General features: G+C 39.9%; 1 protein-coding gene across 1 annotated transcript in view; it reads left to right on the top strand.

The window, feature by feature from the left end:
- Window positions 1-24,268, top strand: part of COL4A3 (collagen type IV alpha 3 chain) — a 141,433-nt gene that overhangs the window by 58,532 nt on the left and 58,633 nt on the right. Inside the window, exons 2-13 of the mRNA XM_057746912.1 lie at window positions 6,243-6,299; window positions 8,009-8,098; window positions 11,258-11,302; window positions 11,914-11,958; window positions 12,648-12,710; window positions 14,346-14,399; window positions 15,589-15,615; window positions 16,154-16,231; window positions 18,090-18,152; window positions 21,141-21,176; window positions 22,978-23,019; window positions 23,228-23,305. Of these exons, the coding sequence (XP_057602895.1) occupies window positions 6,243-6,299; window positions 8,009-8,098; window positions 11,258-11,302; window positions 11,914-11,958; window positions 12,648-12,710; window positions 14,346-14,399; window positions 15,589-15,615; window positions 16,154-16,231; window positions 18,090-18,152; window positions 21,141-21,176; window positions 22,978-23,019; window positions 23,228-23,305 (678 nt within the window). The remainder of the gene's footprint in view (window positions 1-6,242; window positions 6,300-8,008; window positions 8,099-11,257; window positions 11,303-11,913; window positions 11,959-12,647; window positions 12,711-14,345; window positions 14,400-15,588; window positions 15,616-16,153; window positions 16,232-18,089; window positions 18,153-21,140; window positions 21,177-22,977; window positions 23,020-23,227; window positions 23,306-24,268) is intronic.

Here is a 24,268-nt window from a genome sequence, read left to right as displayed (position 1 = left end):
TATTCAGTAAACTCTAAGAGGACTACTAACAAATACTACTTAATTCATTTGCAATTTAACAAAAATGCTTTTTAGTCTTTCTGACAAAATTACTCAGGACGCATTCTTTGGCATTGGACAAACGACTTCAGAAGGAAATGTCTGGGAAGGTGGTGGCTAGTTTGGAAAAAAAAAATCAGACATGGGCATGTATGTCCTTTGGCACAGGAGAGTGCAGCCAAAAAGGAGAGTGGCAGCCCTCGATGACTGAGTCTGCTACTGAATGCAGGGCACTCTGCAGGCACCCCGTTGACAGATAGATCTTAACATTTGGTTGGCCGAAAAGTTCGTTCGGATTTTTCTGTGACATGGTACAGAAAAATCCGTACCAGGTGAGGATAACTTGGAAGGATTAAATAATTTGTCCAGAGCTCCACAAAGCCGTTGGCAAATCTGGAAACAGATGCCATACAGATCTGGCAGAAAGCCTGTGATTTCTGGACTTCTTGTGCTTTTAATATCCTCTATTACTAAAGTTTATTTTGCATCCTAAGTGAGGTCATAAAAAATGAATATGACTATTAAATGAATGGGTCTCACAAGTTTAACTATTTAATATGCAATGGTGTTAAAACATCATATAATCTTGGATCACTTCCTGATGTGTTAATGGTTAGCAGAGAGAGAAAAGGCATAAAATCATTCTTAAGAGCTTTCTGCTCATGAGAAATGATTTCTTACTTTATTAAGGTACATGGAAACTAAGAGGTACTTTATTGTTGGAAGAGGGAAAACCATTAAAATGTTGCTGAAGAAATACTCGTCGTTATGCTTTCTTAATAGTTCATAGCATTTGGCCATACTGGTGTTTAAGTGATTTAACATTTGAATAGTAATTAATGGGTTATATTCCATTAATATAATTGTAGTGTTTCAAAAGTGAGTCCAAAAAAAGTGGATCAAACTCAACAAAAATGAAAATATGGCCACTGCTATCTTCTAGTCAAATAATCTATCTGAATTATTGAATTATTAAAACACATTTGCAAAGTTAAAAATTTATTTCAAGAAAAGCAGCACAAGTGAGAGAAATGGCTCTCTTGAGTCTGGGACTACTGTCACCACCAACCAGACATAGTGCAGTGCCTTGTTTCACACGGGCCTGTGCTCAGCTCTCTGCAGCTCTTGCTTCTAGACAAGCCGCTGAGCATCTGCCCGCGAGCTGCCCGGACTGTAATTTGGAGTGTATTCAATCAGGTGCAGCATCCACATGTCAGCAAGATTGTCACCTCCTGTGAAGTCCTAGTCAGTTCTATTGTGCAAATATATCGGCAGGCCACACCTTGCCAGTTTCACTAAAAATTCAAGCCGGAACCATTTTGGAGCAGTTCTGCTTACCTGGGCACAGAAACACAGCCCTAGACCTGGCACTGGAGGCTTGCCAACAGGCCAGAACATCTATACCTGACACGTTAGATGAATAGATAGTACAGTAGACCCTCTCTCAATGACTCTCCCCCTAACTGTCAGCAGCTGACCAGAGCTCTCCGTAACTTCTCTACAACAGGCCAATTGATGCCCACGGCCTGCTGCCCCCTGGACCCCCGTGGGCTTCCCTAGCACACGGACATACGCCTGCTCCACGGTGGAGCTCTGTGATTGCCAAGAGTTAGCTGCTTCTGCCAGTTGTACTTATTATTATGACAAAGTCGTCTAACTAAACAAGAAATAACAACTTTGTTACGTACAAATGCATAAAAAGACGTTTCTCTCGAACTTATGGTTACCAGTGGGGAAGGGTGGGAGGGAGGGACAGACTGGGAGTTTGGGATTGACATGTACACGCTGTTATATTTTTTAAATAAATTAATAAATATTAATAATTTTTTAAAAAGACGTTTCTGTGAAAACTAGCTTGTAAGATTTGATAAGATATAATTGATAGAAAACTGCTATTCAATTAAGTGTGGCTGAGAAAACATTTAAAAAGTTAGAGGGAAACATGGATGCATATCTAGAAGGACTCTGTACTCAGATTGCTCTGCAAGCATCTTTAAGCAATTGGCCTACTTCAGAGAAACCCAAACTGGAATTGTCGGTGATGCATTATGGGTGTGACTTAGCAAGAATGATGCTGTACACCTCTAAACAGCAGACCCATTCCCAAAGAAAAGACCTGGGCTCTATTTCACAAGATTGAAGAATTGGTGTGCATTTATATGTTTTAGGTTAAAAGGAAATGCCTAAAGTGTTCACATATCTTTAGTTTGTTTGGTTTTGATTCCTCGCTTTCACTAACTTTTTCAACTAACCAACCAGCTGACTCTAAACCATCACATATGGCTTCTACCCTTGTGTGAAAACAATGAAACCAAACACAAACAAAAGCTAAATATGTCACCCCTAAAAGCTCAAGACCCAAACTCAAGAACAATAACGTAAAAAATCAGGTACCATGGTTTTGATGACAAAGAAACAGGAATCAAAGTTGCTGTGGGTGGTGATGGGAGACCAGTCCCCAAGCAGGTGAGAATTCAAGGGAAAAGTGCTCACTTGCAGAGTCTCACATCCAATCTCCGGGTGCAGCTGTTTGAACTCTAAAGCTCCTTGGGTCTGAAAGACAGTCACTTGTTAAGATCAAACCTCATGTATTGATTACAGGTGAAATCATTGACTGAGACCAAATCTCTGGTATGAAATAAAAGATTTGTTAAAAATTAAACAGCTTTTCATTTTCTAATAGTCATCAAGGGCCTTATAAAGCTGAAGATCTTGTTTAAAACTAGTCACTCAAAGTTATGTCATCAATGTTGCTTTCTTAAGTTTGGAAAAAATGTTGTAATTGGATAAGAACATACTCTTGTTTTGAGGAGATGCACGCAGAATTATTAGGGGTGAGGTGTCATGGTGTCTACAGGCTACTTTTTTTCAAAATTATTTATTTATTTATTTTTAATTTATTGGCTGCATTGGGTCTTCGTTGCTGCGCCCTGGCTTTCTCTAGTTGTGGTGAGCGGGGGCTACTCTTCATTGCAGTGCTTGGGCTTCTCATTGCGATGGCTTCTCTTGTTGCAGAGCACTGGCTCTAGGTGCATGAGTTTCAGTAGTTATGGTGTGTGGGCTCAGTAGTTGTGGCTCGCAGGCTTAGTTGCTCTGCAGCATGTGGAATCTTCCCAGACCAGGGCTCAAACCCATGTCCCCTGCATTGGCAGGCGGATTCTTAACCACTGTGCCACCAGGGAAGCCCGACAGGCTAGCTTTCAATTGTCTGGCAAGAAAATGTGTGTGTTGGGGTGGGGGGCCGGGGCGGGGGAGAGACAGAGAAAGTGAGAGCTAGAATGGCTAAGAAAGCATACTAACAGTTAGGAAACCTAGATGAGAAGGTATACAGATGTTCATTGTACAAATTTTTCAGTCTTCTGAGGGTTTAAAATGTTTCCCCCTCAAAATTTTTATATCCAAGCAACTAACAACTAATTAGTCTTGTGTTAATTTTAACATGTGTTAAAATAGCCAAAGCTTCTAGTTTCATTCTCTTCCACTTCAACCATAGTTGTTCAGAATTCCTGTATATAGAATCTATTCCACTTATATAGAAAATGTCTTAGTCATGGCAGCCCGACAATAGCCATATAGACGTCACATGCATTGAAATTCCAGGACCAAACTGGATATAAACAAATTACCAGCTCTCCATCCACTCATTGATCCATTCAGTCAATCCACAAGAATTTGTTCAGGACATAGTATATGCCAAGGTTGCCAGTGTGAACAAGACTGGACAATTCCTTCTCTCCTGGGGCTTAGGGTCATCAAGGAAAAGATACATTAAACATATAACTGTGAGTGGTTCATGGGAGCATATAAGAAGGGGGACCTGACCTAGTTTGGGGGAGTTCAGCAAACATTTATTTGCTTGAGCTGAGATTGAACAATTCCCAATAGTATATGGTGACTATGACTTACCCCAAGAAATAAAATTAAGATGGCCGCTATGCATCTTCTTAGCAGTTAGAGAACTGCCAATTTGCCTCTTCCTACATGTGATCCAGAGATGCTCAGAATCCAGGTGTTGTGTGGTGTCTGGGAGGCAGAGAAGTCAGAGATGCTCATGGTCTATGTAAAACAGTGGCCACCACTGCTATGTAAGCTTGGGCCCCAGGTCCTTGCCCAGGTTGAACTTCCTTGCCCCAGTATCTGGTCCCCTTGGATGTAGTACTCAGCCTTTCCTTTCTGAGGCCCTGCTGCCTCCTCCAGACACTGTGTGGGAGCATCGTGCTGGCCCTTCCACTCTTGGGGCCAACTGCCAATAGATTCCTACACTCCAGAAACAGAAGCCAGAAGAAATCTAATCTTCAAATACTTCTGCCCCTAAAATGAGGGGCATACAAGCCTGGATACTTTCTTGGAATGAGAGGAAAAATGGCATCACAAACAAAAAGCAGATGTGCAAACTAGTGTCTCAAATGGCCTAGTGTTCAGAAATCTTTAGAGAATTAGCTCTACCCTACAGACTGGGATTTTAGATATTGGTTTAGATTGGCAGTATCAGAGTCACCCAGGGGGCCTATTATAGATTACTGAGACCAACACTAGGGTTATTGATTCAGTGCATCTGGGGTGGGGCCAAGAATTTGCATTTCTGAAAAGTGTCCAGATAATTCTGATGCTGCTGGTCTGAAGATCCACACTTTGAGAACTACTGCTTTAGTAGATATTAGCATGCTAGTATACTAAATTAGTATACTAGATTTAGTATATATTTAGTATACTTAAATATGTAATTGAAATGAACACTTAAGTGTAAAAACCTAGAAAGACAAGATTAAAATAATTAAGCTAGATATGACTTAATGACCCTAAGCATCTGGGAAGAAAAGTGGAAAAATTTAGTCTTCTAAAAAAATACCAAATAGCCAACCCCTGGGGAAAATATAGACTTTCCTTTTCAATTAATTACTTTCCATTCATAAAAATTGTGATGCATGTCAATATGGTGAGGATTAATGATGAGTGTATGAAAATTACTATGGACTCCCCTTTCTTGAATAATAGCATAGCCTACTGCCCTCAGCTCAGAAAATAGATTCAATTAAAGATATTTTTGTTCGTGTATTTTTTAAAAATATTTATTTATTTATTTGGCTGCGCCAGGTCTTAGTTGTGGCATGTGGGGGCTTTAGTTGTGTCATGTGGGGTCTTTAGTTGTGGCATGAGATCTCTTAGTTGTAGCATGCAGGATCTAGTTCCCTGACCAGGGATCGTACCCAGCCCCCCTGCATTGGGAGCTTGGAGTCCCAGCCACTGGAACACCAGGGAAGTCCCCTGTATTTTCATTCTGATTGCACAAACAGGGTCCTCACTTTGGGAATATTTGAGGCAATCTCTTTTTATTTTTCCTACCAGCCAGCACATCTCCTAGCTTTGCCCTGCCTCTGCTGTCAATTAATATTTTTTCCTGGGGAAAATAAACTAATTTTCAGTTAATATTAACACCCCCCTCAAAAGATACATATGTAACCATAGAATGTGTGTCAAAAATTTTTTTCTAATCCACTATTTAAAACTATTTCTCTCTTTGTTCCTCTGCTGGCAGAGAGGAATTTAAAAATTGACCTTCATTAGAGTTGGTGTGTGCAGAGGTGTGAAAGCTGGGGCTGTGTGTCAAAGTGACTAGTTAGATAGGTAAGATTTCCCAAGTTCACAGCTAATTTTTTGGTTTTGTTTTTTAAATAAGAAAGAGCATTTTGATATTAGCATCAGTGATTTAATTTGCTCTTTAAAATACGTGATGGGTACTGATCATCTTTTCCCAGTATTGAACATTATTTCAGGAAAAGAAAATCTTAGAATTACCTATAGAACATATCAGCAATTAATATACACAAACATATATGTTCATTTTGTTGAAACTAAGACATTTGCAAACAGTAGACCACTGTCTACCTACAAAATGGCAAATTTCATAACGGTTCAACTATATATTGTTCTGAAAAAAAGGAAAGCTGACTTGATCTTTTCCATAAATAAATTACTTGAAATTCCTAAATAAGATAAAAAAATGATGTACACTCATCTGACAGTTCTATATACATCTCACTTTTCTACTCTATTTCTATTGAAGTAAATTGCTAGAGTATCACAGGGCTCCTGCTAAATAGTGTTTGATGCTCAAAGAACAGAAAAACGTTTGCTTTTGTTCTGTCGGTTGGGCTTTATTAAACCGTTTTTAAACAAAACCCTTTCTCTTTCCCCCTTCCTAGGGCTGTGTCTGTAAAGACAAAGGCCAGTGCTTCTGTGATGGGGCCAAAGGGAAGAAGGTAAACACACAAACTTCATTCTGCTTCTTTTCTCCATAGAGCTCATTAAGGAATTCACACTCTTCGTTCATTCTCAGCAGAAAGATCAGCTGTCTGATATTCCATTCCCAATCCCACTTTAGAATAACTGTATATAAACATTAACTTGGGATGATGCAAAAAGGCCTTGGAGGGAAGCTTCAGATAACTTGTATAAATACTGGCAGTTACTGTAACTCTCTTGATCTGTAAAGAAAAAGTAGTAAGTTAAAGAACAAGAAAGTTTGTGGGTGCCTCTATATGTATACCCTACTTACATTGTTGCTAAACACGAGAGAACAATTGAAAACAACTTGATTCCCCCACTTTTGACATAAACATTGAAACCCGCAGATTTTGTCCTGTAGCACTGGTGTGAGCGCGCCCCCTGGTGGAAGAATCTTGTAGCAGCACTCTAGCGGAGACAAATCAGTGAAGGAAAGTAGCTCCATTGCAGAATGGGAGTAAAAAATGAGTGCCGTGAAATCTCATTAATTCGCTCCATTAACTTTCAATTTGTGATAATTAAGACACAGGCAGAACTAAAGTTTTTCCTTTGTTTACAAAACCCTTTTCTCAGATACACTAATGAATTGCTTAACAATATTGAAAAATGACAGCTTAAAAATATTTTTAAAGGAACATATTTTAAGCTTTAGACAAAATAATTTACATGCTAATTACAATAAAAATTATCATATTTATTTTAAAGTATCCTATAATTCATGTGTAGTTTGATTTAGGGTTTTCCCTGAAGCTATGAAAGTAGTATATAAAGATCCATGTTGGAAAGCTATGATTCATTCCCACATTCCAGAGGCATTTATTGAATCCCTACACTGGGTGAGATGCTGTTCAAGGTGTGTGAAGGTAATGGAGTATGGAGAGGGGTCTAGCAAATTCCTTTATTGCTCTTTTTATTAGGAGTGTGTGTGCACACACAGTGTGAAATCACTGACTTGATCGCTTGGTTTACAAAATCTAAGTTGCCAATTATGTAACTAGATTAACTGAATCAACCAGTGGCTTTTACTGTTAAAGCATAATCCCAGGATCCAGGTCCAAGGGGAGATTATTTGTTGGCAGAACCACATCCCTCATTGGACCTAAATTGCTAAATTACTCACTTATCCCATAATACAGTCTCTTAACTATTTAGCTCACACTTTTCGTTTTGCCACTCTTGACATCTCTCCTGCACCTCCTCCTCAAATAGCAGATTGAATTACTAATTCCTGTGTCATCAAGAAAGGACTAAAACTCATAGACCGCGTGTTGTTCTTTCAAGCCACATAGCGATTATTCATACTCCCAAGACATTCTTGTGCCTGATTTTCATTCTCTCTCCATCCACCCAAAAAACACACTCTACCAACCTCCATCTTTCTAACTGGGCTTTCCCCTCAATTCCCGGTCCCTTAATCTCTGCTCTATGTAGCTCTACCATTTGGGTAAAAGAGTTTCCAGGAGACCAAAGACAAATGCCTTCACGCCTACAGACAAATACTAACAGCTGAAACTTTAGAGTTACTGTTGTACTTAGTTCTGAGTGCTATTTTTTTCAATTCAAGGAAAAAAATATGCAAAATATTATCATTACATCATAAAGAAAAGAAAATGATGGTTATGGGTGTGTTTATTCCTGGGCATTGCTATTCTGTGTGTTTATTGTCTTGTTTTGGTTTTAACAGGGGGAGAAAGGCTTTCCAGGACCTCCTGGGCCTCCCGGCCAGAAGGGATTCCCAGGTCCTGAAGGCCTGCCTGGACCACAGGGACCAAAGGTAGGTCAGCCTGTGAGTTCAAAAAATCCCCAGTCCATGTAACCTTCTTTATGCTGCCCCCAGGGCTGCTGTAGAGAACTCCACATTGCAGCCAGCTGATGTACGTCATGGCAAATTCCTGCTCCAGCCTTAGCTGGGCGCTCTGAACTGCATCTTATTCCAAGTTGACTCAAATGGTTATCATAACCTTCAAGCTCCCTGCCCCACCTCCTCCCCCTCCCTGATCTACACAGTCTCCACACCTGCATCTGCCCCTGCCTTCTTTCGTCCCATATGAAAGGATGAGTTCTTTTTGCCTTCCATGCAGGACCTATCCCTCTACTGGTATCCTAGTCACTGGGATTCCTATTAGCACTGTGTTCCAATGGTGTGTCCTCTTTCTCAGACATTTCAACTTTCCTTTTGATGTTGGCTTTTCTCTTTCCACCCTTTAAGCATACAAATATAAAACCGATACCAATATAAAACTTCCTCTAGATCTTTCAGGTCCTGTGCCTGAAGGATTGCCATTCTTTCCCTGTCTTTCCTATCTCAGTCAAGCTTCTTTTAAAAAAAAAAATAACCAACTACACTGGCTGTGGTTCATCTCCTATTCACTCCTCAGCCAGCGGCAATTTGCCTTCCGCCCCCCTCCCCTGAAAACCCATGACCTCCAGATCACACATGACTTCCAAAGGGCCAATGCAGAAGAATACGCTGTGTCTTTATCTGACCTAGACCCCTCTGCTTTGTTTCCAGTTGTGTGGATCCCTCTCTTCTCCTTGAAACACATCTTTGTTTCTGGAATCCTCCGCTCCTTGTTTCCCTTCTTTGCCTCCCACCCTCCCTTTCTTTCACGGGTTTCTCTTTCTCCGCTGGTCCCTTAAACATCAGGCATCCTGAGGTTCCTACCAGAGCCTACTGCCCTTCACACCCATCACACATTTTTATCCTAAAGTCTGTGATACAACAAAGGGCTTTGTTGAAATCAATGCCCTAGAGGATTTGCTAAATAACTGCATAACCACTAGATTTGCTGACGGCTCTTTCCTGCTGTGAACCTAAGCCTGGGCTCTCACGCACCCACTGGGTCACTCCCCAGCTGCTGGCTTCCAGGAAGCTGTGAACTAACTAATAAGGTATGAAAGGTGATTGTAATTGATCCCCACAAAGTCTTTTTAAATTTCATATGTATAGAATATTTAGGCAACATTTATTCCGAGTCATTTATTCTTTTTTTAAAAAAAATATTTATTTTTATTTATTTTCTGGCTGTGTCCGGTCTTAGTTGTGGCATTCGGGTTTTCTCTTCTCTAGTTGTGGCACACAGGCTTCAGGGCTTGTGGGCTCTATAGTTGTGGCGCCCTGGCTTAGTTGCCCCACAGCATATGGGATCTTAGTTCCCTGATCAGGGATCGAATCCACATCCCCTGCACTGGAAGGCGGATACTTTACCATTGTGGACCACCAGGGAAGTCCTGGGACATTTATTCTTCACTATATCTCATTTACTTCTCACATTGATCCCATCAGTCATGACTGCATCTTAGGGATGAGGAAACTGACACTCAGAGTCCTTGACTAATTTGCCCTGGGTTACATAGCTAATAGGTGGCAAAACCACAGTTCAAATCCAGTATTATATGATGCTAGAATCAAACTCCTACAGCCAGAGAAAGTAAACCCACACCTACGGTTTCCAAGTAAGACTGCAAAGCTTATTGTTTTCCAGAATTCTACTTTATTGTATTCGTGTAAGACTTCTGTTTCTTCATTTCTCCTTTCTCTGATCCTAATTTTGAAAAAGTCATTCAGATTCTGGACATTTAGTGTCTGATTACAGGCATGCCTAATGTCTGAACATTCTGCTGCATTTTTACAGGGCATGGCCTGAGATTTCCCTCCATTTCCCTGGTAGAATGAGTTTGTCACTTCAACCCTAGACTTAAGATCAGCCTAATACCAACCCCTTCCTTTTTGTTTTGTTCCCTACTCTCCACTCAGCTGGCTTCTTAGCATTTCTTTAGAGAAGCCAGCAATTACTTAAAATTATAATTGTAAATACATGGTGCTTGGTATGGGTTACATGATGTGCAGGTACTTCATAAAGTTCATCCAGAAAATCTGTGCCATGTTGTCATGAGTTCATATATTAAAGTACAGCTTAGAGCTGTAGCCACAAATGATAATTTGATCAAAGGCAGACGATCAGAGAATATTAAAACCTGACCAAAAATGTTTTCCAGGTTTATAAATGTCTTAATTATAAATATTTTCTATATGGAAAATTTGTAATGGGAAGTGAAACCTGCAAGTCACACTTCTGCCTTCTGCAAATTACAAACAGCATCCTGCAGAGAGGAGGGGCATGGTCACACACCCAGGAGTTCCACCTCCAGCAGGAAAGACTGACTTTGACCTTGACAGTCCAGTCTCAGAAGGCTCTGTAACAGCCCTTTCCTCAAATAATCAGAAATACCAAAACATACTGAAACTCTCAGGAATGATGAAAAACTTTTGGACAATGGAACTTTCACACCAAGTGGCCTCGTTAAAACAGTTTTGTTTGAGGTTATTCTCTAAGAAACAGGACCTCCAAATGTATTCATTGTGTGCTCAAAGCAAGTTTATCTCTGGTTCAGGCAGTCCTTCGTTTGCTATTTATTTATTTGTGCCTGCCAGGCACATTTTGTTAGTAAAGTATTTCTCATGCACAGAAATATCGGCGGCCACTCTTGTCCATCGTTGTATTTGTGTCATGCATCCCTATCAGCCCTCCGCGGCTGTCTGGCTAATGTGGGGCTTTTCCAGCAGCACTTCTCAGACACTAATGTGAACAAGAATCATCATCAAATCTTGTTGAAATGCAAATTCTGAATCAATAGGTCTGGGAGGTAGGGGAGACCCGCGATGCTGCATTTCTAACAAGCTCCCAGATGATGCTACTGTTGGACCCCCCACCTTGAGTAGCAAGGGTATGAATGGATTTTTGTTTGTCCTTTTGGATAAATACCATAGCGCCAATGAAACAAGCAAGCAATTGAACCGTGTTAACAATGAAATAATCGCAAGAGCAAAACTGCTTGGCATGTGAATAAAACTGGGACCTTTCATTTATGGGCTTATTAGTGCCCAATAATTGTTACAGTGCTTACCTTTTGTTTTTTCATTTGGATCTAGGGCTCTCCAGGACCTCCAGGACTCACTGGTCCCAAAGGCATGAGGGTTAGTAGTCCAACCAGTCTAGCCTGATTGTTTGATGATTTTTTTTTTTTTAAAAAAAGAACCCTGAAATGTAAAAGTTATACAGATGTCACAAAGAAGTGCGTTGTGTGTGATACACTTCTATAGATGAAGTTCAAGAACAGGTAAAACCAGTCTATAAAGGTGGAAGTCAGAACAGTGGTTACTCTGCTGAAGGTAGGTATTAACTGACTGGGAAAAGGCGTGAGGGAACCATCTGGGGTGGTGGAGAGGTTCTGTGTCTGGATGGGGTGGCAGTACCACCAATACGTGCATATGCACATGTGTAAACATTCCTCAATCTGCTTTTGGAAGATTGGAGCACTTTACTGTATTCAAACTACACCTTAAATATCTACCCCCAAAAAGCCAAAAAATGATATTGATCATCTCTTCTTAAAATTTACTTAAGTGTAAGATGTACAAAAGTTTGTCAAGCCTTTTTTTCTGTTTGTTTTTCAAATAATTTTTAGCCATTCTCAACAACAGTTGCAGGATGGGGTTATGGGAATGGTAAATCATTTTTTCTTTATAGGTTGAACACTTTTAAAGAGTTTTTTTCTTGCCACCCTTCCCCTTTTCTGTGTCCTTAGGGAATAACTGGATTACCAGGATTTTCAGGTCCTCCTGGACTTCCAGTAAGTAATGAGAAAAATGTGTAAATGAAATAAGAAATAAGCCCATTTTAATAAAGATGTTAAAGCAGTAGCACAAGAGGAAGAGTACTGATACATTTGCTACATGATGAAAATGTCCAAATTACATAGTGTATTAAAGTGTGGATTTATAGAACATACAAGGCAAATTGTATTTCCTGAGATATAAGCAGAAAAGAATGGAATAGATTGGGATGGGACAGGGATGGGAAGGGATGGGAAGGGACGGGAAGGGATAGAATAGAATAGAATAGAACAGAAGACTAGACTAGACTAGACTAGACTAGACTAGACTAGAACTCTGCTTAATAATAGCACACGGTAAAAAATAACAAAATAGGTGCCTCTGTGCACACTTCCCTCTTCTTTCCTTTGCTTTCCCCCAGCTTAACACAGGATCTTAACGTACTCATTTATAGAGAAAAACCTTTTATTTTATCTAAAATATCTATATCTCACTTGATAATTTTTGGTTTTATCCATTTTGTTTACTATGATTTTTATTTAAATTATTATCTAACATAACCAATTTACTAATTAACTATTTAGATAACCGTTTATACTTAAATAACTAAATTAGCTCATCTTTTCCCACCGTGGGTTCCGCACTGGTTCCACCTGGACCTGGGGCCTGATTATCTCTCCTTTTTGAGACTTGCTCTATTGTTTAGGGCATCCCAGGCCATCCTGGACCTTATGGACCTGCCGGTTTGCCAGGATGCAATGGTTCTAAGGTATGTACATCTCACATGGGAGATGGTTAGTTAATGTTTTGCTAAATGAATAAATCAAGGTAAAGTAGTAATGAGACAGGCTAGGCTTTCCTTGAAACATTCTTTTAGCCAGAACCAATGGTATGTGTCTTCCAGACAGAAGTATGATGCTTTTCTTTCTTCTTATGCCTTTTTCTTTACTTTCTTCCAGTTTTATTGAGATATAATTGACACACAGAGATACCCAAGTTCAAGGTGTACAGCATAATGATTTGACTTACATATGCCATGAAATGATTATCACAAGTTTAGTGAACCCACCATCTCTTATAGATACATAATTAAAGAAGGAAAAAGTTTTCTGTGTGTGATGAGAGTTCTTAGGATTTACGCTCTTGACAACTTTTATATATGAGGGTGAGTCAAATATTAGCCACGCTCTGGTTATATTAAAACTTCTTTTGGCCACACTGTCTTATCAGTGCTTTCCATTTAAGGCTACTGTCTGCCCAGTCACTACTGTGCAGGTGTGAACATGTTACATTAGTTCATTTGTAACTGCAGTGCAAGCAAAAATGGATGCTCCACTTGTGATTTGCACAGAAGAAGAGCAGCGTGTAGTGATTTGTTTTTTGTGGTCTGAGGGTGTACCTGGTGCCATTATTTATCAAAGACTTTGTGCGCAGTATGGAGAAAATGTTTTGTCGTGAAGAAGTGTGTATGAACGGATAGAGAACTACTCCATAGGACTTTTGCCTGTTGGTTCCCTGAAAGCAGCCCTACGAGGGCGAAGATTCACTTCTAATGAAGAACTGAAGACAGTGGTGCATTCGTGGCTCACAGCTCAGCCTAAAATATTTTTTAATGAGGGAATACGAAAGCTTGTTGACAGATGGACAAAGTGTATTGGAAAGCAAGGAGGTTATGTTGAAAAATGATATATTTGTCTTATCTAAAAGTTAATTAAACCATATTCTACAGCCAGAGTGCGGATGATTCTTGACTCACCCTTGTGTAACATACCGCAGCGTTGATCATATTTACCATGTTGTGCATTCCCTGGCTAGTACTTATTTATCTTATAACCGGGAGTGCAGAGTACCATTTGACTGCCTGCATCCAATTCCCCCTCTCCCCACCCATCTCCCTTTCTGATTGTGTTTTAAGGTAGTTCTCTCATGTCCTCCCACGGAAAGATGACTGAGGGCTCAAATGGTTATTTGCATCTGAGGTTGTGACTGAATATAAATCAGAAATGAAAGCTTGGAATGCAAAACTGGTCTTTGGAAAAGAACGACTGAACTTTTCCATGTTCACTCATCCCCGTTGTTTCCCGACTACATTCTCCTTTTCCCCAGAATGGTGGCTGTGAAAGGACTAATTACTAAAGTTTCAAGGAAGCAGCAATTAAGAAGTTCTTGGCACAATTAGCCTTTTGCCATTTATGCACAATTTGAGAAACAGTAGATTCTAATCCTGTTTTCAATTAAGATAATGATTTCCTAGCCTTCATCTTCATGACCCAGTAGCCGTAAGGAATTTGGGTGACTTTGTCTAGATTTATCACTGCAGGGTTGGAAGCAAGAAACAGGGAAGTATCTCAATAGGCTGTTCTAGAACAACTAAGGAGACGGACAAGCTCTGTATGTCTTCCAGGGTGAGCAAGGGTTTCCAGGACTTCGGGGGACACCAGGCTACCCAGGCATCCCGGTAGGTTTATGTTTCTAACTCCCCATCCAAGACATAAAGTACAATTACACAGAGTTTCTTTTGGAATGACCCTATACAGAAATCTGTCATGACCTTGGAGAAGTCTCGGGCAGCCAACAGTAGACATTCAACTAATAGTTGGGAAATGAATGAATAAATGTACTCAGGTGTGCACTTTGAGACTTTGTTTTGTTTTGAGATACTGAAGTGGAGATGTGGACTAGCCAGTGGCAGAGACCTGGATGGTGGTGACTTAGGGATGGAAGAGAGGAGAAAAGGGCCTTGGAACTGGGGCTTAGAGAGCTTCAGCATGTGATGTGAGGTCAAGGACAATGAGCCTATAAAGGAGGAAGGGCCCTTGGGGCAGAAGAAAACCAGGAGGAGTGTATTCTGGAGGCCCAAGAAAGATATTGGTAAATAACAAAAATTCATTTGTGTAAATCTGACCATCTAATTGGCCTTATTGGATAACTAATGAATGCAGCAGTATCCCATCTAGCAAGGAGAGAGTTGCTGCATCCAACCATAGACAGGAAAGGTTTGTAAAGCCAGAGAGGGAATGGAAATAATGACATTATTAGCAAAGAATGTATCATTTTATTAACAAAGAAACCATTGTCTTAGGCAAGGTTGCCTTCGAAGGGGAACGGAAGGAGCTGGAGTATCTTATTAGTGCTGACCAGGAAGTTCCAGGTTGGCTGGTCAAAGATCACATTCCTGGGGAAGGTTAAAACTGTAGTCAGGGTAGGTATGAAGTCCTGGTTTACTGCTGAGGGCCTAACAGGAGTGACTCCATTTTGGACTCATCTCCTTTTTAACAATTTCCAGTAAAGGGGATTGACAGGCAGCTGCCTAGAGCTGTTGAGAAGTCCACTTAGATGAGAACTAATGTTTTGTCGTTGGTTTCAGTAACATCAAAGTCATTGCAGACTTTAGCGAGGGATACTTCCGTGACGGAGGTAGGCAGATGTGAGCCTGAGGAATATGTGACAGAGGAACAGAGTGGGAAGTTCGCAGGTGACAAGGCATTAATGGTGGGAGTGGACTTAGAGGGGAGACTTTGTTTAAATGAGAAAGACTTGAACATGTGTAGAAGCCAGCAGGAGGTATACAGCAGGGAGAGAAACAAAGCAGGGATGTTGTGTATTTGATTTGCCTCTGGTTGTTAATATGCCACTCCTTTTCCCAGGGTGCTGTTGGTTTGAAAGGAGAAAAGGTAAGTTATCTGTGGCTAATATTGTTGGAAAATCTCTAATTGTACATATGAAAGGGATGTCTATTAAATCATAAGGTATAAGTAATTCCAAATCAGATCTCATGACTAATTCAGAAATTATAATAATTAGGACATGATATTTATTCCTGTTGAACAACTTCTACTTCGCGTCATAAATATGTCTTCAGAAATACAAGTTTTGTGTTATTCTTTAGGAAACTAGGGTCTGGGAAAAAAGAACTGACCTTATGCTCAGGGCCCCAGATTCTAGGTCAGGAATTGCCACTCACTTTGGTATCTTGGGAAAAGGTTTGTTATTCTTGTGTCTTTCTTCCCTCCAAAGTAAGTAGTCAATTTTAGAAAATATGAAAATGCTTTGAATTCTTCAAAATGGAATAACTCATTAATCTTAAGGCATTTCTCTAAGCATATATCCTAGAAAGCACTTTTATCCTTAAAGCAGTATGACCTTGAATAACCATTTAAAGGAGTTTTGAAGATATAACATTCCTTATGTTTGATGAACTTCATTTTCAAGGGCGCTCCTGCTGAAGGAATAGGTGTAGACCTTGATGGGAAAGGTGACCCTGGGTTACCAGGAGCTCCAGGATTCCAGGTACGCACTTCAGAGAAGGTCCCTATCATTCTCCATCTCTCCCTCCGTCTCTCTCTCCATCTCTTTTTCTTCTTCTATCTCCTCTTCTCCCTATATCTCTCTTAAAGATATTTTTCGTAAACATTCATATTTCTTCAGTTTACATATTTACCTCATTTTCTTCTAAAACATTCACTCATTCTAAGAAACTGCATTAAGCTCATATAAAAAGATGATTTTGTACATATGTCTTTTAGTCTCCTCTTAAGTTTAAATCAGCCAAGCTTTGCTAAATCTAAGGAGTCTTCAAGGAATGGTTATGTTCCACTTACTTTGGGTTTGTTGAAATCCAGGGTAGGTTTATATGCCACACTGAATACAGTTTAAAACTGTAATATTAAATAAGTCTTATTGTAAAGTTTGCATGGTGGTAATATTTTACTTAAATGCATCTTTCTCCTGTTGAATAGTGTGCTTTCTCAGCTCTATGTATGTAGCCAGAGGGTGATCCAGAAGAGATACAAAGAAACAGCTGTTTGGGGGTTATGTGTGCTTTACTTTGTGATTCAAAAGGACCTTTTGATAATAAATTATTTGATTGGTATATGTTTTGGAAGCCCCTTAAAAAGCTTTATTGGTGTAAAGAAGTAGGAAAAAATAAATACATCTTAGACAGACCAAAAAAAGAAAAAAAGGAGGGGGGATCTTTGGATACTAACTTTCAGGTTAATCTATCAGAAATATTTTAACTTCATTCAGAAGTATATGTGGAAATTCCTGGGCAGAGATTGGTATTTGCCAGAGTAAGTCGAAGAGTTAAGGCTGTTGAACATCTGTATAGTGAGCCGTGCCAGCTGATGAGGGGCTGCAAACCTGAACAATGATGCCATTAGGAACCATGATAGGCTTCTGAGAAAAGATACAGGATTTGGTGGCTCTTGGTTTTTTGTCTTAGGAAGCCTTTAAGGGGCCAGGTGCTGAGGGCAGGGCATCTAGTAAAAGGAGATGGTAACAATCTGGGACACAGATGTATCCCTTCAATATGTATTGAGTGTTGACCATGTACCACATTGTGCTTCTGCTGAAGGTATAGCAGTGGGACCTTCAGTCATACAAGCAACCTTTATTATATGCCAACTAGGGGCTGTTTAGGCTCTGGGGATACCATAGTGCACAAGTGCACAAAATAGTTTAACAAAAATTCTTGCCCTCATGGTGCTTACATTCTACAAGGAGAAAATATTTTAAAATGTAAATTACTAAGTATATGTTGTATTAGATAGTAATAAATGCCAAGGAGAAAAATAATGCAGGGTCGGGGGATAAGAAGTGTCTAGGTTAGAAAGAGGGTTGTGGCTTTAGATGGGATGGGCAGGAAGGCCCTATGGAAAGGATAACGTTTGAGTAAAGATAGGAAAAGGGAGAGGAAGTGAGTCATAGAGATATCTGGGGAAAGAGGATTCTAGGCAGATGGAGAGCTGGTGGAAGCGCCCAGGGGTGGGAGCACGCTTGGCAAGAGAGAGAGAGGAAGAGAGAGAGAGAGGCAGAGTGAGAGAGAGAGAGAGAGAGGCAGAGTGAGAGAGAGAGAGGAAGAGAGAGCGAGAGAGAAGAAACGTTTCTAAAAATTGTAAATCTCTTCTAAAGTAAAGCAATTTCTGTGGTCATTTTCATGGAAATGGTACTGTCAGCATGGTCCTGGTAGCCTGTTATACATGGCAACACCTGTTACCCATGGCCTTTACTGAAATTAATTGCAGCCATAAGAGGGAAACATTATGCTCTGATTTTACTAAAATAGTTTAACGCTTTTAACTAAAGGACATTGTTCTTCAGTGAGAGGTAAATTTAAACTTACTCTAATTCGTCTCTTAATTTAAAGGGTTTGCCAGGCCTTCCAGGTTTTCCTGGACCTCTTGGCCCACCAGGCCCTCCAGGATTCTTTGTGAGTATGAAGCCACCATTGCTCTAGACATCGTAACTAATAAAAAAAATTATAGCTACAAATTTTAAGTAGAGTTTTAGACTTGGTGCATTACCTGCTGTAATTTTTTTTTAATTTAATTTATTTATTTATTATTTTTTGGGGGGGTACACCAAGTTCAATCATCTGTTTTTATACACATATCCCCGTATTCACTCCCTCCCTCGACTCCCCCCCCACCCTCCCTCGAGTCCCCCCCACCCTCCCCGTCCCAGTCCTCTAAGGCATCTTCCATCCTCGAGTTGGACTCCCTTTGTTATACAACAACTTCCCACTGGCTATCTATTTTACAGTTGGTAGTATATATATGTCTGTGCTACTCTCTCGCTTTGTCTCAGCTTCCCCTTCACCCCCCACCCCCTCCCAAACCTCGAGTTCTCCAGTCCATTCTCTGCATCTGCGTCCTTGTTCTTGTCACTGAGTTCATCAGTACCATTTTTAGATTCCGTATATGTGAGTTAGCATACAATATTTGTCTTTCTCTTTCTGACTTACTTCACTCTGTATGACAGACTCTAGGTCTATCCACCTCATTACATATAGCTCCATCTCATCCCTTTTTATAGCTGAGTAATATTCCATTGTATATATATGCCACATCTTCTTTATCCATTCATTTGTTGATGGGCATTTCAGTTGCTTCCATGTCCTGGCTATTGTAAATAGTGCTGCAATAAACATTATGGTACATGTTTCTTTTGGGATTATGGTTTTCTTTGGGTATATGCCCAGGAGTGGGATTACTGGATTATATGGTAGTTCTATTTGCAGTTTTTTAAGGAACCTCCAAATTGTTTTCCATAGTGGCTATACCAACTTACATTCCCACCAACAGTGCAGGAGAGTTCCCTTTTCTCCACACCCTCTCCAACATTTGTTGTTTCCAGATTTTGTGATGATGGCCATTCTGATTGGTGTGAGGTGATACCTCATTGTGGCTTTGACTTGCATTTCTCTGATGATGAGTGATGTTGAGCATCTTTTCATGTGTTTGTTGGCCATCTGTATGTCTTCTTTGGAGAAGTGTCTATTTAGGTCTTCCGCCCATTTGTGGATTGGGTTATTTGCTTTTTTGGTATTAAGCTGCATGAGCTGCTTGTATATTTTGGAGGTTAATCCTTTGTCCGTTGTTTCATAGGCAACTATTTTTTCCCATTCTGAGGATTGTCTTTTAGTCTTGTTTATGGTTTCTTTCGCTGTGCAAAAGCTTTTAAGTTTCATGAGGTCCCATTTGTTTATTCTTGATTTTATTTCCATGATTCTAGGAGGTGGGTCAAAGAGGATCTTGCTTTGATGGATGTCATAGAGTGTTCTGCCTATGTTTTCCTCTAGGGGTTTTATAGTGTCTGGCCTTACATGTAGGTCTTTAATCCATTTGGAGTTTATTTTTGTGTATGGTGTTAGGAAGTGTTCGAATTTCATTCTTTTACATGTAGCTGTCCAATTTTCCCAGCACCACTTATTGAAGAGGCTGTCTTTTTTCCATTGTATATTCGTGCCTCCTTTGTCAAAGATAAGGTGCCCATATGTGTTTGGGCTTACTTCTGAGTTCTCTATTCTATTCCATTGATCTTCCTTTCTCTTTTTGTGCCAGTACCATACTGTCTTGATCACTATGGCCTTGTAGTATAGTTTGAAGTCAGGAAGCCGGATTCCACCAACTCCATTTTTCCTTCTCAAGATTGCTTTGGCTATTTGGGGTCCTTTGCGTTTCCATACAAATCGTAAGATTTCTTGCTCTAGTTCTGTGAAAAATGCCATTGGTAATTTGATCGGGATTGCATTGAATCTGTAAATTGCTTTGGGTAGTACAGTCATTTTCATGATGTTGATTCTTCCAGTCCAGGAACATGGTATGTCCCTCCATCTGTTTGTGTCATCTTTGATTTCTTTCATCAATGTCTTAAAGTTTTCTGCATACAGATCTTTTGCCTCCTTAGGCAGGTTTATTCCTAGGTATTTTATTCTTTTTGTTGCAATGGTGAATGGGAGAGTTTCCTTAATTTCTCTTTCTGCTCTTCCGTTGTTAGTGTATAGGAATGCGAGAGATTTCTGTGCATTAATTTTGTATCCTGCTACTTTACTAAACTCATCAATGAGTGCTAGCAGTTTTCTGGTAGAGTCTATAGGGTTTTCTATATATAATATCATGTCATCTGCAAAGAGTGACAGTTTTACTTCTTCTTTTCCAATTTGGATTCCTTTGATTTCTTTTTCTTCTCTGATTGCTGTGGCTAAAACTTCCAAAACTATGTTGAATAATAATGGTGAGAGTGGGCACCCTTATCTTGTTCCTGTTCTTAGAGGGAATTCTTGCAGTTTTTCCCCATTTAGAATGATGTTGGCTTCTGGTTTCTCATATATGGCTTTCATTATGTTGAGGTAATTTCCTTCTATGCCCATTTTCTGGAGAGTTTTTATCATAAATGGATGTTGAACTTTGTCAAAAGCTTTTCCTGCATCTGTTGAGATGATCATATGGTTTTTATCCTTCAATTTGTTGATATGATGTATCATGTTGATTGATTTGCGTATATTGAAGAATCCTTGCATCCCAGGGATAAACCCCACTTGATCATGGTGTATGATTTTTTTAATGTGCTGTTGGATTCTGTTAGCTAGTATTTTGTTGAGGATTTTTGCATCTATATTCATCAGTGATATTGGTCTGTAATTTTCTTTTTTTGTGACATCTTTGCCCGGTTTTGATATCAGGGTGATGGTGGCCTCGTAGAATGAATTTGGGAGTGTTCCGCCTTCTGCAATATTTTGGAAGAGTTTGAGAAGTATAGGTGCTAGCTCTTCTCTAAATGTTTGATAGAATTTGCCCGTGAATCCATCTCGCCCTGGGATTTTGTGTGTTGGGAGATTTTTAATCACTGCCTCAATTTCCGTACTTGTGATTGGTCTGTTCTACCTGCTGTAATTTTAACGGATGGATTTTTCTAGGGCTTTCCAGGAACCATGGGACCTCTCGGACCTAAGGTAAATTACAGTTTATGTGTTGTATCAGCCAGAACATCCTAACCAATTTAAAAGCCAAACTCAGTCTGATCCCACATGTGGGTCACAAGAATGCCCAGCAGGGAAGTGAGCATGGCTGGTAGCTCTGCACCTCTTACCTCTTTCCCCTGCACTTCAGTAACTTGATCTCTGATACAGAGTTTTAATTCAGTTATAAAGAGCTCCTTATCTGGAAAAGGGTGAGGATTCCTAGTCCATAGTTTTCCCATTTCTATAATCCTACTGATTGCCCAGTACTTTATCTTATACATTTTTGTAGAGGACTGCTTCCCCAAACCAACCTGTTTTTATATTAATAAATAAAATATGACTATTCATGTACTCATTAAGCAGAGTCCTGTATGTCTTTCTAGTACAAAGGCCAACTGTTAGTACTCAGGAGGAAAAAACTTTTTCTTCTATCTTCTTAGGTTTAGTGACTGGGTTAACAGCGGGGGAAAAAAGGTTTATTCTCTATCCATGTGGAGGCCTCACAGAAGTGAAATGAAAATCCCAAAGAAGCAATCAGACCCAGAGGCTTGTATACCATTTTAACAAAGGGTGATAAATTTGCTGAGGAGTATCAAGACATAGGAAAACGGTTTTGAGCTTTTAGGGGCAGTGAATTGTGGGAAGGTCAAAATATGGGGGAAACTAACGGGAAATAAAGGTTATGTCAGTAAAGTTTGCTTATGCAGATTTAAGTTGGTGTTGTCTCCAGTGATCAGTTGTCTTCTCTTCCTGGTGCAGGAGATGGGAGGGGTGACACCTTCATGGAGGGAAATTTATTCCCTGTCTTGAGGCAGATGGGCGAGAGGAGAGAACGTTTTCTGCATTTGCTGTTTCTCAGTTGCCTTCAGCTCAAAATAATTCTTCTGCCAAAGTGGTATATGTGGGGGTGGCATATTCTGATTGCTGTCATTAGCTTAAGTAAGGAAATGTTGAGCAAGGCTGAGCCCCACCAGGAAATTAGTACTAAACACAATATCTCTTACTTACTATCAGGTAGCCTTTGTGTGCAAGGTACTTCCCAAGGTGTTTTCACATTTATTGCTCCATTGATGTGTCTGTACACACACATACACACACACATGCATACACACCCTATGAAATGAGTAGGTTCAGGTTAAGTGAATCATTAAATAGTAATTGACAGAGCTGAAGTTCAAAGCCTTTTGACTCCTCATCTTGAGCTTTTCTCTACAGCTTGTCCTAATGGGGGGAAAATTCTGCAAACTCAAGAGCAAAAAAGCAAAGAGACATTGGTGGAAATGATAGATTAGTGAAGAGAGATGATTCACATTAGACTTAGCTCATGTCACTAACTTGCTCGAGAAGTCAGGTTGCTTGAATCCTATTCTTAGTTCTCTATTAAGTTTTGAATTTCAGAATCCTGAAGTTCAGCTCCGCATCCCTCTTATTTTTAAGACGGGATAGCTAGGGCATCAGGAAGTTATGCAACAAACCAGCGGAATCAAACCTAGCTGGTGACTAAGCCAGAAAACCATCCTCCCAGCTGGGTTCCTTCCCCCAGCCCACACCGTCTCATGCCATCACTTGCCATATTAGGTAAATCCCTTCAGCTTTCTGCACTTCACAATCTCTACTTTTAAAAGAAACATGTTGCCACTCCACTCCAAGAAATAGCTAAAATAACTTTTATAATAGTAACATCACAACTAAAATATAATTGTTCAGTTACAAGCATTTGAACCTTAAGGGGTTTAGACTATACATTCATGTTCATTTAAAAAAAATAATTTGATTTTGTCTTTTCTTACAGGGTCACATGGGCGACAACATGATAGGACAAAAAGGAGAGCAGGTAATTTAAATACTATGGTTTATTTGTGGGCAAGATATTTTAAGTTCCTTAGCAATCAACTTACATATTTTATTCACTAAGTCACACTGAAACCAAAGTATTTGCTGTGTCTCAAGTTTCATTTGCTTTATCTTCTTAGGTAAGAACTAAAGAGGAAACGTAGATCTCTCAAGCTTAGTTTTTTATTCCTGAGTGTGTTTGTCTTTAGGGTGTGAAAGGATTAACAGGACCACCTGGGCCACCAGGAACAGTTATCGTGACACTAACCAGCCCGGATAACAGAACGGTAACTCTCCAATTTTATTCCTAGTGTTGCGCCTTCCCTTTTCAGGGGGGAGGTCCTTGTGAAGATCCCTTCCCTCTTGTGTAAGCTCTGTCACCCAAGCCCAGCTCAGCCAACCTGAGTCTCTGGATTTTATTCCTTCCCCATCTTTTACTCGAGAACTAGAAGACATGATAATGGGAAGATCCGAGGCAAGCCACTTCCAAGATTCTTGGAGGAAGAGCCTAGTTCTAGTTTTGCTCACCCCTTATCCCCCTCCCTCTCTTTGCTCCTAACATAGGGTGGGTATTCAGTGAGTATTTTTGAATAAATGGTAATAAAATGAGTGTGTGACTCGGATCCACTTGGATCCTAAAGATAAGGGTAGAGTGTTGTCATAATCAAATGAGACATTTTTTACCTTGCCATCATAACCCCAAGACAATGTGGCCCCCATTCCTCTCCAAGGACACCATGTCTCGTATTTTGACGTTATCATGTGCTTTTTGCTCCCACATTGAGGTAGCTAGAAGGACCAGGGGATGGAATTGAATTGAATGCTCAGAAAAAGTGCATAACGACATAATACACCAATATTAGGTTGATCCTGGAATGTCTGGGAGTGGGGATGGGGAGTGAGGGTCAGCTAACAATTTTCTTATGCATTAACTAAGAAATAAACATAAATCATCTTTCTCTTTTTTTTTTTTTTTTTTATTTTTTTATTTTTTGGCACACGGGCTTAGTTGCTCCGTGGCATGTGGGATCTTCCTGGAGCTGGGATCGAACCCATGACCTCTGCATTGGCAGGCGGATTCTTAACCACTGCGCCACCTAGGAAGCCCTCATCTTTCTCTTTTAAACTTATGATTAATTGTTTTTAATAATAGCTTGATTGCAATATAATTTACATACCATAATTCTCACCACTTTAAAGAAATAAACTCATGGGTTTTAGTTATAATTTTTAACTGCATTATAGAGGTA

Source organism: Hippopotamus amphibius, chromosome 8 (assembly GCF_030028045.1).
Source record: "Hippopotamus amphibius kiboko isolate mHipAmp2 chromosome 8, mHipAmp2.hap2, whole genome shotgun sequence".
Classification (NCBI taxonomy): domain Eukaryota; kingdom Metazoa; phylum Chordata; class Mammalia; order Artiodactyla; family Hippopotamidae; genus Hippopotamus; species Hippopotamus amphibius.
This window is presented reverse-complemented; position numbering and strand designations above follow the sequence as displayed.